Genomic DNA, 12686 nt, shown 5'->3' with positions numbered 1-12686 from the left:
TGTGTGATGTACAGTGTTTCTTAACATAGGCTTCATTCATAAAACAGAATTCAGCCCCATTGTTAATTCAGTCTAAATTAGACTATCAAGATTGTTTCAGTAATCAACTGCTCATATATTGGGAGTCCTTCACGTATTTTCCTACTGTACTCAGGGTGATGGGGCGGTTGTGTTAAGCTTAAAATATGTACATTCAATTGAAATTCCACTGCAGCTGAGATACTTACCTGGACAAAGCAGGAACTGGGACTCCTCTCGCTCGAATAGATGCTTTTCCACGAACCACTGGAACTTCTGCATTTTCTGAGCCACCATTTAAATATGTTAATTCTTGAAGCTGTGCCTGTCTGATTTCATCATTGTAATCCTAGAACAGTGGGACACAGTGAGAAAAATATACTGGTCAACCACCACTTCCAGTTAGGACCAGCAAACACTGCTCCTGAAAGTTTCCTCTCTAAAACTTGAGCATCCCATTTAAAAAGTTCAATATGCATAATATTATAGGTATATTATTCAGTATAAAAATTATGAAATAATTCCGCATACTAATTGCAGATTTTGCTCAGGCATTGTTGTTTTCCCCACTGCATATTGCCTCCAGATAGTTTTACCAATTAAAATGCCAGTGTTAATATGCTGTAGATAGGAGGAAACAACAAAAAATCAAGGTCCCATAATCTGTACTGAGACCCAGTTTGTAGCTCCAGCTATACAATGGTAACTGTTAAAAGCAGGAAAAATCCCATTGCCTGGTGTTTCAAAGCAGTAATAATACTGTTGAGAACAGCCCCTCATTAAGAAGGGATAGATTATAGACATCTAAACTTCTAAAATCAGGAGTTAAAGAATAAACAAGGACATTCATTTAATACATACACAATTATCTAATTAAAAGAGCTAAAAAAATTCAATTCTCAGCTATGCAGCAGTAAACAAGCTGAAGACACAGCTTGTTTCTTATTCTGCACAAATCTTCTCTCAAGGTCTATCAAAAAGAAAGCTGAATTTATTTACATGGAATTAATACAGTACTTCACAACACAAGAGTTATCAGGGATCTTAAGCCAACCTCCAGAATGAGTATATCCCACAGCAATAATAGAGAGAGCAACAAACTCAAGCTATACATATTTTTCTATCATTTTCCCTCCACTTGAAGTGAGCCAAGGAATGTATCAATAAAGGTGAATCAGAAAAATACCTTAGTCAACATGTATACATATAAACTAAGTATTAAAATATTAGGAAGTCCTCTAATAAAAATGAAGTGATACTTGATACAATAGCTCTTATCTTCTGCAAATCCTCCCCTTTCAAAAAAAAGGAAGATTTCTTCACATAACACCCATTTTACATTTCAATTACAAAACAAAGGTTCTGCATCTCTCACTGAAAATTTGATTTTATTCCACGTATGCACTAGGCAGGTACCAAAAGGCTGTCTGGCAGCCTTGCATCAGACAACTCTGAAACACAGCTCTGCATTGAAAGGAGATTAAAACATCCATGAATTCAAACATCTTGATTATCCTTGAAGCATTCCACTTTCCCTGTACTTCTTCAAACAGAAATATTAAAGTTTTCCTTTACATGTCATTGATAAAGGTAGCTACTAGTATTGAAAAGGGGCACTTAAAAGCATTTTGTCCAAACTATGTTGAATAGGCTCTGAAATGTAACTCACATTGCCCATCTGAGATCACCCTCCATTTAGCAGCAGAAACCAACCAGCAAACAAGATGAAGGGAAAAAATCTGAGCAACTGAATCTACTGTTTAGAACTGCATAACTGAAGCTTCTGAGAAACAGATTCCATCACCAAATAGCTTGAACCAATACACAACCAAACTATCACAGTGAGTAGATTACAAGCAGGCAATTGAATGCTATTCTGGCCAACTACTGTACAGAAACCCACTTTGGTTTTGTAATTTGTTGCCAGACCAGAACTAGCTACAAATGCTAAACTCTGTGCAACAGAGTATGGGACACAGACCTTGATTCTTGCAATGAAATGCTAATAGACTCAAAATTGTCAAAATTCTGACACATCAGAGATGCCCTTTAACTTCACAAGACATCCTTCCCATATCTGGGGTCCTGGAAAAATACCTTTAATCATTTGACATTAATTTAATTTAACCAAGATGTGGTTAGGTTGCCACTGTTCATGCTGGATCCTTTGTTTCTTTTCTCCCTGTTTTTTCATTTTCCTGTAACATATTAGTACTAGACAAGCCAGGAGCCTTAGTCACAGACAAGGACTCCACTGTGCGAAGGCACAGAACAGAAAATATGGGTTTTCTCTTATGCCAGAGGCAGCAGGAAGATACAGAGTGAAGGGCCAGTACAAGGAAGTCATGATAAGCAGTGTTAATTCATTAGACTCTGAAATGGATTCTTCAATTAAAGTAGCAGATGTCAGTTTGTGAATACCCACTGCTGGAAAACAGCACACTTCAAGTCAAATTGAGGAGACAACCATCTCTTCCTCACCTAGAACACAAGATGGACATGGAAACCCTTTAGACTGCACTCCTCCCTTTTACACTTTAGATGAGAGGCAACACTCAAATTTCAGTCAAATGCTGCTGCTGAATTTAAAGTGAGCAGTTGTACTCTGGCTTTATGGATATTGCCCATCATGACTGACTAGTCTTCTCTGAACACATGTTTACCCCTGTAGCAATGACTATGCCAGATATATGCAAGAGATTTTCTGTATAGAATTACATGACCCAAGTAAGCATCACTTAGATCTACCTGCAGTTTTCACCCAGCTCTGATCAGCACATGGACAGCAGCTCTCCTTGAGATTATCTGTAACTTCAGACCTTATTCCAATTCATCACACTATTAGTAAAAATATTGTTTTGAATTAATTTAATGGTAGGACACATCACTGCAAAACTCTATGCAGTTGTGCAAAACACCCAAGCAGATCTTTAACTTGGCAGTGAGCAATAAATTATTTGGTTTCCAGCCACCTTGATACACGCATGCTCCTTAGTTATTTGCCAGCTTAAAGAAAACTCTGAGAATTTCCAAAGCCCACCAGCTCTCCTAAATGCCATTAAACACCATTTCATCACCACACTTTACAGACTGGACATGCAGGAGGCAAGACAGACTACATGAAAAACTTGTTAATTGTGCTCATATTAATTGAGTGCTACAGATTGTTCTCTCAAAGATTTCTATACTTTAAAGAAAAGGAAAACAAATAACTCTGGTAATCAACAATGAAAGCATAATTAACATTGTGACTGTCAAAAGAATAATGGCTACCACTACTCAAAAATTAAGTATAATACTAAAAAAAGCCCTGCTGGCCAAAAATGAAATAATCATTATATAATACAGGATCTGGGTGGAAGGGGAGGGTGGAAGAACCTGGCTTTGGACCTAATTGTTTGAAGTAATTCTGGGACAAATTAACATCAAGCACAACACCCACCAACCTAATAGATGAACAGAGAGCTAACCAGAGGGTACACCCAGAATAAAGAGACAAGCTAATTAAAGGAGGACTAAATATTATACTTGAAGTCAAAAACCCATGACTACCTGCAGAAGGCAGATGAAAGTCAAGGCAGTATGATAATAGCATGTAAAAAATACCTGAGTGAGTTTTTATGACTTGCTTTGAGTTATACCAATAGCTTAAAGGCAAATGCACCACTGCAGCTGCTTGAGGCTGGATTAAATGCAAAGATACACAGAACTGTGGCTCTAAAAGGATCTGAGAAGGGAGAATATGGCACTATCTCTGTGGTCAGCTTCTACAAGGATATTTTGTGTCCTGTGTTCTAGCACCAATTCAGGCCTCATCTGAACATGGAACAATGACCACATCCATAAATCAGGAGCAGCATCTAAAGTTGTTGGAAAGTATAGTTAGCTTACGTTGTAAGGAAAACACAAACTAAGTTCATGATCATATTTACTGATAGCAGGGCTTCTTACTTGAAAAACAAATGATAATTTCCTAAAAGCCACAAAAGATCTTACGGGAAATAAAGTTGTATTCAGTAGCAGTTAACCAAACTGTAGCTCTAGAGAGGACAAAGCTGCTCGTGGTTGCTTCCTGGAGTGGCTGCTGCAAGGGGGGTGAGGGGGCAGTAGAGATTAAGGCATTTAGAGCCAATGTGATAAGATTACATTTGTAAAACCAAAGGGAAATTAAGACAGTGTTGGCTTGATTCCATAGTTCAGAAAAGATTATGTAGCATCAGCTTAGCTCAGTACAATAAAGATGCAAAATTGAGACAGCCAATGAACAAAACTGCTTGTTATCTGTCTAATTCTACAGGCTTAACAGCAGGAATGAGTAGGTTTTGATACACTTCATTTATTATGACATTAGGTGAATCACACTCAATGAGCGAAAATAAGATCTTTGATGAAGGGGGCAGAGGGATGAGATATATCCTTATTTCCAGTGCATTAAAAAAGCCCTTATCAAATGAAGCATATTTTCATTTAAAGAAGATAGCTGTTTGTTCACTGGAATAGCCAAGAACTTAATTCTCACCTCATCAGACAAGTCAGGAAACAAGTACAGTAACCTTTGGTATTACAACAGTGCAACGATCCTACAAATATTCTGTTGAGTATCTCCTACCTAATCAGTTAGGAAGTCTGAACAGTAGTATTTTTATGTACCTCTTCATATGCATATATACATACACCAGTTATGCAAGAATATGATAATAATTTTTTATTATGGGTCCTATTGTGATATGAGAATGTGTGTGGACAGTTCACCATTTACCCAATAATTGCCTGTATTGGGATGAGATTTGTAAACATCACCACTTCTTTAACAAGTGAAAAAAATTAAGCAACATGACTTGCTCAATATCATACAGTAAGTCAGTTCTAGACAATTGCTTAATTAAGACTACCAGAAGTAAAAAATTATACAAATATAAAATACTAACAGGGATGAGGAATTTCTTGATTTCTTCCAGTGCATGTCCCATTCTGGCATATGCCTCTGCTGGTGGAGCAAATACTTCAATTAAAACATGCAGATCATCATTTAGGTGGAAGTACTTTGCCTCTCCACTTTTTCTCAATTCTTCCTCCTAGGAGATAAGAAAAAAAGATGGGGTTTTTTTGCCTTCTTCCTTTTAATACATGATAATGCAAGTGTTAGAGTTGATTCAGAGGCATTTGCACACACTGCTTACTAGTGTTCACATGTCAACAACTAGAAGTATAAATTTACACATTTATCTGATACACTTCAAACCAATCATGTTGCTACGGTATCAGAATAGGATCAGTTTGCTTATCAACAGTGAGTGACTAGTAACAAACAAAATAGGACCCATTAGCTTCTGGTTACAGAAACTGTAGCACAAGGGAGAACATTCCCAGGGGTTTTCCAAGTGCATCAGTTTCACACAGGAGACATGGAAACACAGCAAACTTGCAGCCCCTTTCCACAGAAGTCTTTAGAAAGGGGTTTGATCTCATATTACACAAGAGCAAGATTCCTTCACTGATACTATTGCAGTGTCTTCTTACTATTATCTCACAGCTATTTATTTTCTGTTCTCAGTGAGATTGCTACCCAATGAGTACATCCTCTACAAAACTGTGCTACTTGGACATGAAACTTAATAGAATATGAGACAAGGGAGAACATTAGAGGAAAAAAGTTCACCAGATATATCAGAACAGATTTTATTTCTTTGATTCTTCTTTACCCAACCCACTTCAATATGAATGAGAAATTATTTTCAGTGAAGTTGAACAGAGCTCAGTTCTGAAATACTGAAATTTTCTGAAATTCTGAAATTCACATGCCAAATGTTTACAGACCTGAAGGACACAATTTGTTCATCTGAGATAAACACACACACCCTGTGCATATTTGTGACTGATGCATTCCAAGAAACTAAACCATCGTTAAAAATAATTTCATTTTATTAGCTAAGGATTTGATAGTGTTGTCTGGTACCTAAAAAACAGAACCCTAAGAATTCTCCTCTTAGCACATTTAGCAAGCATCAGGTAAGTGCTTAATTTTTTTAGAGTATTAAAATTATAGTTTTGAGGATGGTTGAAGTCTCCCCCCCATGCATACCCCTTAACTGTGGGTTGAGCTTTTAAGTGCCAATACATTTCTGCTTCTCATAAATAACTGTCATCATACTTTGTGTTTGACTATAGGGATGTTTAAAAATAATCAATATCATGTAGTTAGCTGTTAGAGAATCCAACAAGAATATTAAGTGGCCAGAGTTCCCAGAACTAGATTTTGTCAGCAAAGAAATAATCTTGTCAATACAAGATATCTTAAATAGGAAATAAACATTACAGCTCAAAACATTTAGTTTTAGTAGCACATATTTCTCAATTAAATACTTAAGTACAGTTATTCAAGACATGTAAACCATCATCTAGCACTGGGAGTGTTTTAACCACTGGAGCTCCCCATATTCTGTTTTTTAGTATACACATGCTATGAAGCATCCTCTTGTGCCTTTTTTAAAAAGGAAAAAAACAACAACACTGTGCAGTTAGATGTGCAGAGAATTGAGAATTAAGCAAACTCGTTTGTGGTTATCAATCAACTTGCTTAGTAATAGCAAAAAGCAATAGAAACATCACAATTTTATGTGCAGTGCCTGGTGAAAAAGCATTTCAATCAGCAATTTAAAAAAAACACAAGAAATTTCACTACAGGTTCTTCTAAAACCATTCCCATAAGCAAGCTTGTAACCTTATCCTGTTTTCTTCCCACACTTGCAAAGTTCACTTTCATTAAAATTACTCATTTTCAATTTTGTAGCATGACTTGGCAACACACTTAGCTCTTCACAGCACACAAATGAGAACAAGCTCACTCACAGGCCTACATCTCCCAACCTTGGACACACACTATGTATTGCAGGAATTTTTTTATTCTCCATGATGACCAACACAAAAGCCACAGCTTGTTCCTATTCTACTACCCTTCACCAACAGGTTTTTTTTCCCCCCACAAAATCCTCTGCCTTCTATTACATGACAGTACCTACATGGGCTAGGCTTGCAAAAACAATGTGTTTTTTCTCTCTTGCAATGGAAACACTTGAGAGCTGCTGAATGGAGAGACCACAAGGAATCCAGTATTTATTTTTTTTTAAATCTGCCTTTTAAATTCCTATCTTCTCACACAAAGTCTTTCACACCAAACAGCTCATGGTTTGGACAATCTGATTTAGCTTCATGTTTTCAGTACAGACACATCCATGCAATGCAGCACTCTGGAATTCTTATGAGAAAGCTGATCCCGTTCCCTTTGTGCTTTCTGCTCTTGGATTTCACCCCTTTGTGGTACAGAACAAAGCACAGCACCAGGCACAGCTTATGATGCATTGCAGCACAAGGCATTTGGTAACGTGCCTGAAGAGAGTAACCACACTTTGCCCATAATTCTATTGTACCCATAGAGCCTTTTTTCTTCTCATCCCACTTGTCAAGCTCTCAAGAACCAGATACCAGCCCTAGAAGTCTACTGCTTTAAATCAGAAGTTGAGTCACAATATTTATGAAAATATGCTCATAGTACTATCCAATTTCATCTTCACTACAACACCTTTGATTTAGGTTCTACATTTCTTTTGGTTCTACCTTATATCTATTTTTAATGTTACCTTAAATTTGGCTTCTGTCAGATTTTATACAACACTGAATACTCAAGTTGAAAGGCCTGCACCAGTCTCAAACTACTGGTAACACATAAATAACCAAAGAAGGCTTTAAATTATTTCTTCAGGTTTGCAATATAAAAGCAATCTTGTAACAGAATAAAGAAATTCTGAAACAGGTCCTTTCACTTTTTCACTCTCCAATATATACATGAAAGCCTGAGTACTCTAACAGAAGATATCTGCACTGACTGGTGAAAAGCCAGTGCTGAAGGAACAGCACACCTTGAAAAAACATGTTGAGAAGGAGCATTACTGAATTTAGGTATTGTATATCCCAAATAGATGCATGAAATCATCCTTCAGATGTTGACAAAACAGAAAGAAACTGAAGCTTAGACTGCTTCTAGAGCTCAGTTTAAGGATTACGGAACAAAGATACAGGGGCGGAAAAAAGGCTTGGCTTGAACATGCTCTCAAACCCAAACCTCTTAGTTAGGAAGCAGACTGGACATTTTAAAAAGCCAGTTACAAGTCAGAGCTGGAGACAGTCTTAAAGCAGTGAACACCTGCTGTAAGGTCTTCCCAGAGCCTTCTCTTCTCAGCCCACCTACACAGGAGAGATGCTCTGATCGTTTTTGTGATCCTACTCTGGTCCAGGTCTTCCTGTGCTGAGGACTCCAGAGCTGGACACAAGATTCCAAACAGGGTCTCAAGAGAGCAGAGTAAAAGGGAAGAATCACCTCCCTCTACCTGCTGGACACACTTTTGTTGTAGCCCTGGACATGGTTGGCTGAGAGCACACATTACTGGGTCACGTTGAGCTTTTCACCCATCAGTACTCCCATGTCCTTATCATTACAGAGGGTAGGACTAGTTGACCCTTACAGATGCCTTTGAATCCAAACCATTTTATGATTCCAAGAGCGATGTACTTAATTATTTCTTGATATCACACTGAGGTTTCAACTAGATTTTTCAAGTAAAGCAAAAACTGGTCACATGGGAGAATTTGCCAGACTTTCTAGACAGCAACTTGACACTGAGAAACTCAGTCCTGGGCTTCTCTTCAAAGACTACTTTTCTCATACAGAACAAAACCAGTATCATTAATGTCCTCTGCTAGTTCTCCAGACAAGTTGAATAGATCAGTTCCAGAATACTAACCAAGAACACATGAAGATCAGGGGAAAAAAAGTAAACTACTTGCTAGTGAAAGATATGGCTGAAACAATTAACACAGGTAATTTATATGAAACTAGGAAAATATGTCTTAAGTTCTCTTGTTTGGTTAAGTTCTCCACATAGTCTCTGGCTTGCTGAGCCAATGAGTCCCCAAAGAACAAGGAAGGAGTGAAACTCGGTTTAGATTAGCTGATAGGATCCCCCTGTAGCACCAGGGCTTTCTTGCACATATGCTGGAGCTTCAATCAAGTACTGGAAGCAGTGCAATTAGTGATCTGGTTTAGTCCTGCATGGTGCTTTCTGAAGGACTGTTCTTAACAGCTTGTATGTACCTTGGAATGGGTTGCCTAGGGAGGCTGTTGATGCCCCATCCCTGGAGGTTTTTAAGGCCAGGCTGGACCAGGTTTTGTGTAACCTAATCTAGTGGAAGGGTTCCCTGCTCATGGCAGGGGCGTTGGAACTTGATGGTCTTGAAGGTCCCTTCCAACCTTAAAGATTCTATGATTCTACCTATTCCAAATACATAATTCCAGAGTATCCAACAGGGTCCATCTCTATTGTCCCTTTTTAAAACACAACTAGACCCACAGTGACAGAAATCTTACTCTATCTGACCTCAAAGATTAATTGCATTGAAGCTTTCTGCAAAAAATAGCTCAAGAAGCTTGACTATCCACTTAAAAAAGTACTTAAGCAATTTTGGCTAGCATCTTAATCAACAAAAAGTGAAATAAAATTTTGAACAATTACTTTATTACCAAAAGAAACAAGTTCAAGTTAGTCACATAGAAACCTTTATGGCTCTTCCCTAGGGTTCTGAGACTCAAGTTAGGATTTTAGCTTGTCAGCTTGAGATTCTGCTTTCCATAAACTTTTTTATACTGAAGAGCCACTAGAAAAACTCAGTGGCCTTCCTACTCCATGGCACATCATATTTTTATAGAGAAATAACTGAAGACTGTCAGTTTGACACACTCCACAATAACTGAGAAAGTTCACCAAGTGTCACCTAGAATTTGGACTGACTGTCATCCTGGCTTACAGCAAGTTTAGTTGATATTCTTGTTTCTTCTCTGTTTGAACTGTCGTGTTACTTGCACTAGTTTCTCATATCTAATTGCGTAACATTTAATACAGATAATACAACTTTAAGATTTATGTATTGCATAACAGCTCCCATTCAAAAAATCCCTCTCATCTTCCAGCCTTTATTATAGGATAATGTAGTTCTATAAAACTAGGTTTTATTAAATGTAACTTACAGAAATCTAACATTTTCATGAAGTAAGAGATGAATTAGCTCTTAAGTTTCACAGAGTAATTTGTGGCATCTGATCAGGCTCTTGACAAACACTACAAGCCACATCACATTTTTTCTGATGAGAAATGTGCTGAAAAACAGTTTAGGAAATTCATTGGCAAGCCCTTTAAGTCCCTCCTCTGTGTGCACATCATTCCCAGTCTTTACAGCACAGTATTTTCAAGCTTCAAATTACATAACCACAGAAATATTTCACTGGAGACCTATAAAACTTGGTATGCTACAGGCAAGAAATATGCTCAGTGTTTTAAATGGTATCATTAGGAATGCTCCAATTAAAATATGCAGCTTACCAGACAGGTGACATATCTCCTCACTGTTCTACACTTATCTGCTACAAATTTAGACAGATTTGTTTCGGTAAAGAGTGAAACTGATTTGTACACACACCCATCAAGCCCAAGGCTTCTCTTCTAGTGTCTGCTTTGGCTCTTGTAATGAATACAGCCACTGTAACCAAACATGTCCCAAAAATCTATTTGCCATTTATCAACTGCTTAAGCTGCATAAGTCATCCTCAGAGTTGTGACTTTTTTTTCCTGCTTTTATTTTATCTTCATTCATCCGCTGTTTTTGTCTTGTAATTTTATTAAATTATATTAAAGTGTTACATTATATTTTCCATGAAAATGTTTGGATCTATCAAGAAGTCAGGTTCCTTCAAAAGCAAGAACACTGACAAGTTCACTTGTGGATTACTCCTTAAAGCTGTACAAGACCAATCCAGAACATGGCACTGGACATACCCCACTTACATCCCTAAGGACCCTAGGTTGGCACATGGGCAGATACAACACATGGTAGCCTCAAAATACTCAGTGAGAACAGATTCCTTAGAGAAAAGAGACTCCATCTGAATGTAACTAACACAAGGATGTCCTGCACTTCTTATTTGCTCCCCAGTTTTTGTCAGGGGGTTCTGTTCACCTCCCCAAAGATTTTAGGAGTAAGTACAAAAAAAGATCCAGGTACCAAACATTCCACTAGCATACCCAGGTCTTACCTTTGTTTTGTCCCTCATAGAACCTTTTCCCAAAATAGACATTTTTGTCAGTGTTTCTTCCTGTAAGCGCTTGAGAGAATTGCCACGTGGACCCAAAAGTTTTCCCACAAAGTTGAACTGCAAGAAAAAAAAAGATTAAGCTCATTGGGTTTTTAAGCACAATTTTTTTCAAAAATGGAATATTTTCCTGAAAAAAACTTTTCTGGGTACAAACAAGTATTAGATCACAAACTACACAGTCATTAAGCTCCAACATGTAGGACAGTTCACAGCATGTCAGTGGCTCCACCTGATGTGAAAAGAAACAGAAATACCTGAACTCAAAGAAATCAAATACTATAAAGAGCACTTCGTGTTTGTCACATTCAATGAGAACAGATGTGCTCAAACTGCAATTCAATTTTCAACAATTGTTAGCAGGTACATAAAACCATGAAAATAAAGCTGGCAATCTCAGATGCAATACTACCCAACCAAAACTCTGAAAAACAAGAAAATCTTAATTGTCTTATCCTCCCTTAAAGATTTATGAAGTAATACAGCAAATCCTAGAATATACTCTACACTAATACACAGAAACAAACATGGAATTAAATTCAGTGAACAAAAGCATATAAATCCAGTCTCAAACCAGAATCAACACTCAAGAGCTTCTCAACTACCACTCAGCCTCCCTTATCACTGAAGATTACTAAAGACAGGTGAGGTTCATAACAATGGCATTACATCATTAAGGTAACTAGAGAGAGGAAAGTGGTGAGCTACAAAGGAAGACAAGGAAAACCCAACCATTTCCATTCACAGAAAACACCAAAACATACATACAGGTGTTCTTCTCTTTCAGGCCAGAAGGTATTTCAGAGAGAAAGTAGGCTGAAACACACTGGTATCAAACAGCTATTCATAATGAAGGAATAAAAAGGGAGATTCTCCCTATTGTCAGTTCAAGGACACGTGAAAGTTCTTAAGAGCATTGCTCCATAAGGCGTCTATTCCCAGTCACACATGCCAGGACAAAAGCTCCAGGAGATACCAGGTGATATTACATACCAGGAGATTCAGCATTGCACCTTCATATATCACAGCACTTATTTTGGAATGTATAAATTGTTTGAAAGATAGAGTGAATCCTCAAGTCATCTCTGTAACTAAAGCACACAGATGATTTCAGTAAGTAGAAGTAAAAAAAGCAACACAAAAAAAAACACAAAAAGGAGCTGATAAACATAAGCTATGCTTGGAAGTTGGTTTGAAATACTGTAAATGCTTCTTGAAAGTAAGACTATATTCCTGTATTTTATTTACATGACAAGGTTTTGGAAGCAGGAGGCTGCAGGGGAGACTTTTGTGAGAAGACGCCAGAAGCTGCCTCACTGTTGGCTAGAGCCAGCAGCAAGACAGACTCACCACTGCTTAATGCTTAGCCCAGTGTGACATAGCATTTATGTGATAACATTTAAGAAAGGGTAATGACTCTGCAAAGTTGAGTTAAATGAGAAAATGAGAGAAACAACTCTGCTGACACCAA

General features: G+C 37.6%; 1 protein-coding gene across 4 annotated transcripts in view; it reads right to left on the bottom strand.

The window, feature by feature from the left end:
• Window positions 1–12686, bottom strand: part of KHDRBS3 (KH RNA binding domain containing, signal transduction associated 3) — a 92713-nt gene that overhangs the window by 44124 nt on the left and 35903 nt on the right. For all 4 annotated transcript variants that reach the window (XR_007888672.1, XM_051611148.1, XM_051611149.1 and 1 more), the window contains exons 3-5: window positions 11159–11275; window positions 4947–5093; window positions 228–367 (exon numbers count right to left, since the gene is read on the bottom strand). Coding sequence is in view for 3 of the 4 variants with exons in the window: in XM_051611148.1 (XP_051467108.1) it covers window positions 228–367; window positions 4947–5093; window positions 11159–11275 (404 nt within the window). In the remaining variant the exon portion in view is untranslated. The remainder of the gene's footprint in view (window positions 1–227; window positions 368–4946; window positions 5094–11158; window positions 11276–12686) is intronic.

The sequence above is a fragment of the Apus apus genome, chromosome 2 (genome assembly GCF_020740795.1).
Source record: "Apus apus isolate bApuApu2 chromosome 2, bApuApu2.pri.cur, whole genome shotgun sequence".
NCBI lineage: Eukaryota > Metazoa > Chordata > Aves > Apodiformes > Apodidae > Apus > Apus apus.
Note: the sequence above shows the minus strand (reverse complement) of the source record. Positions and strands in the feature narration are given on the sequence as shown.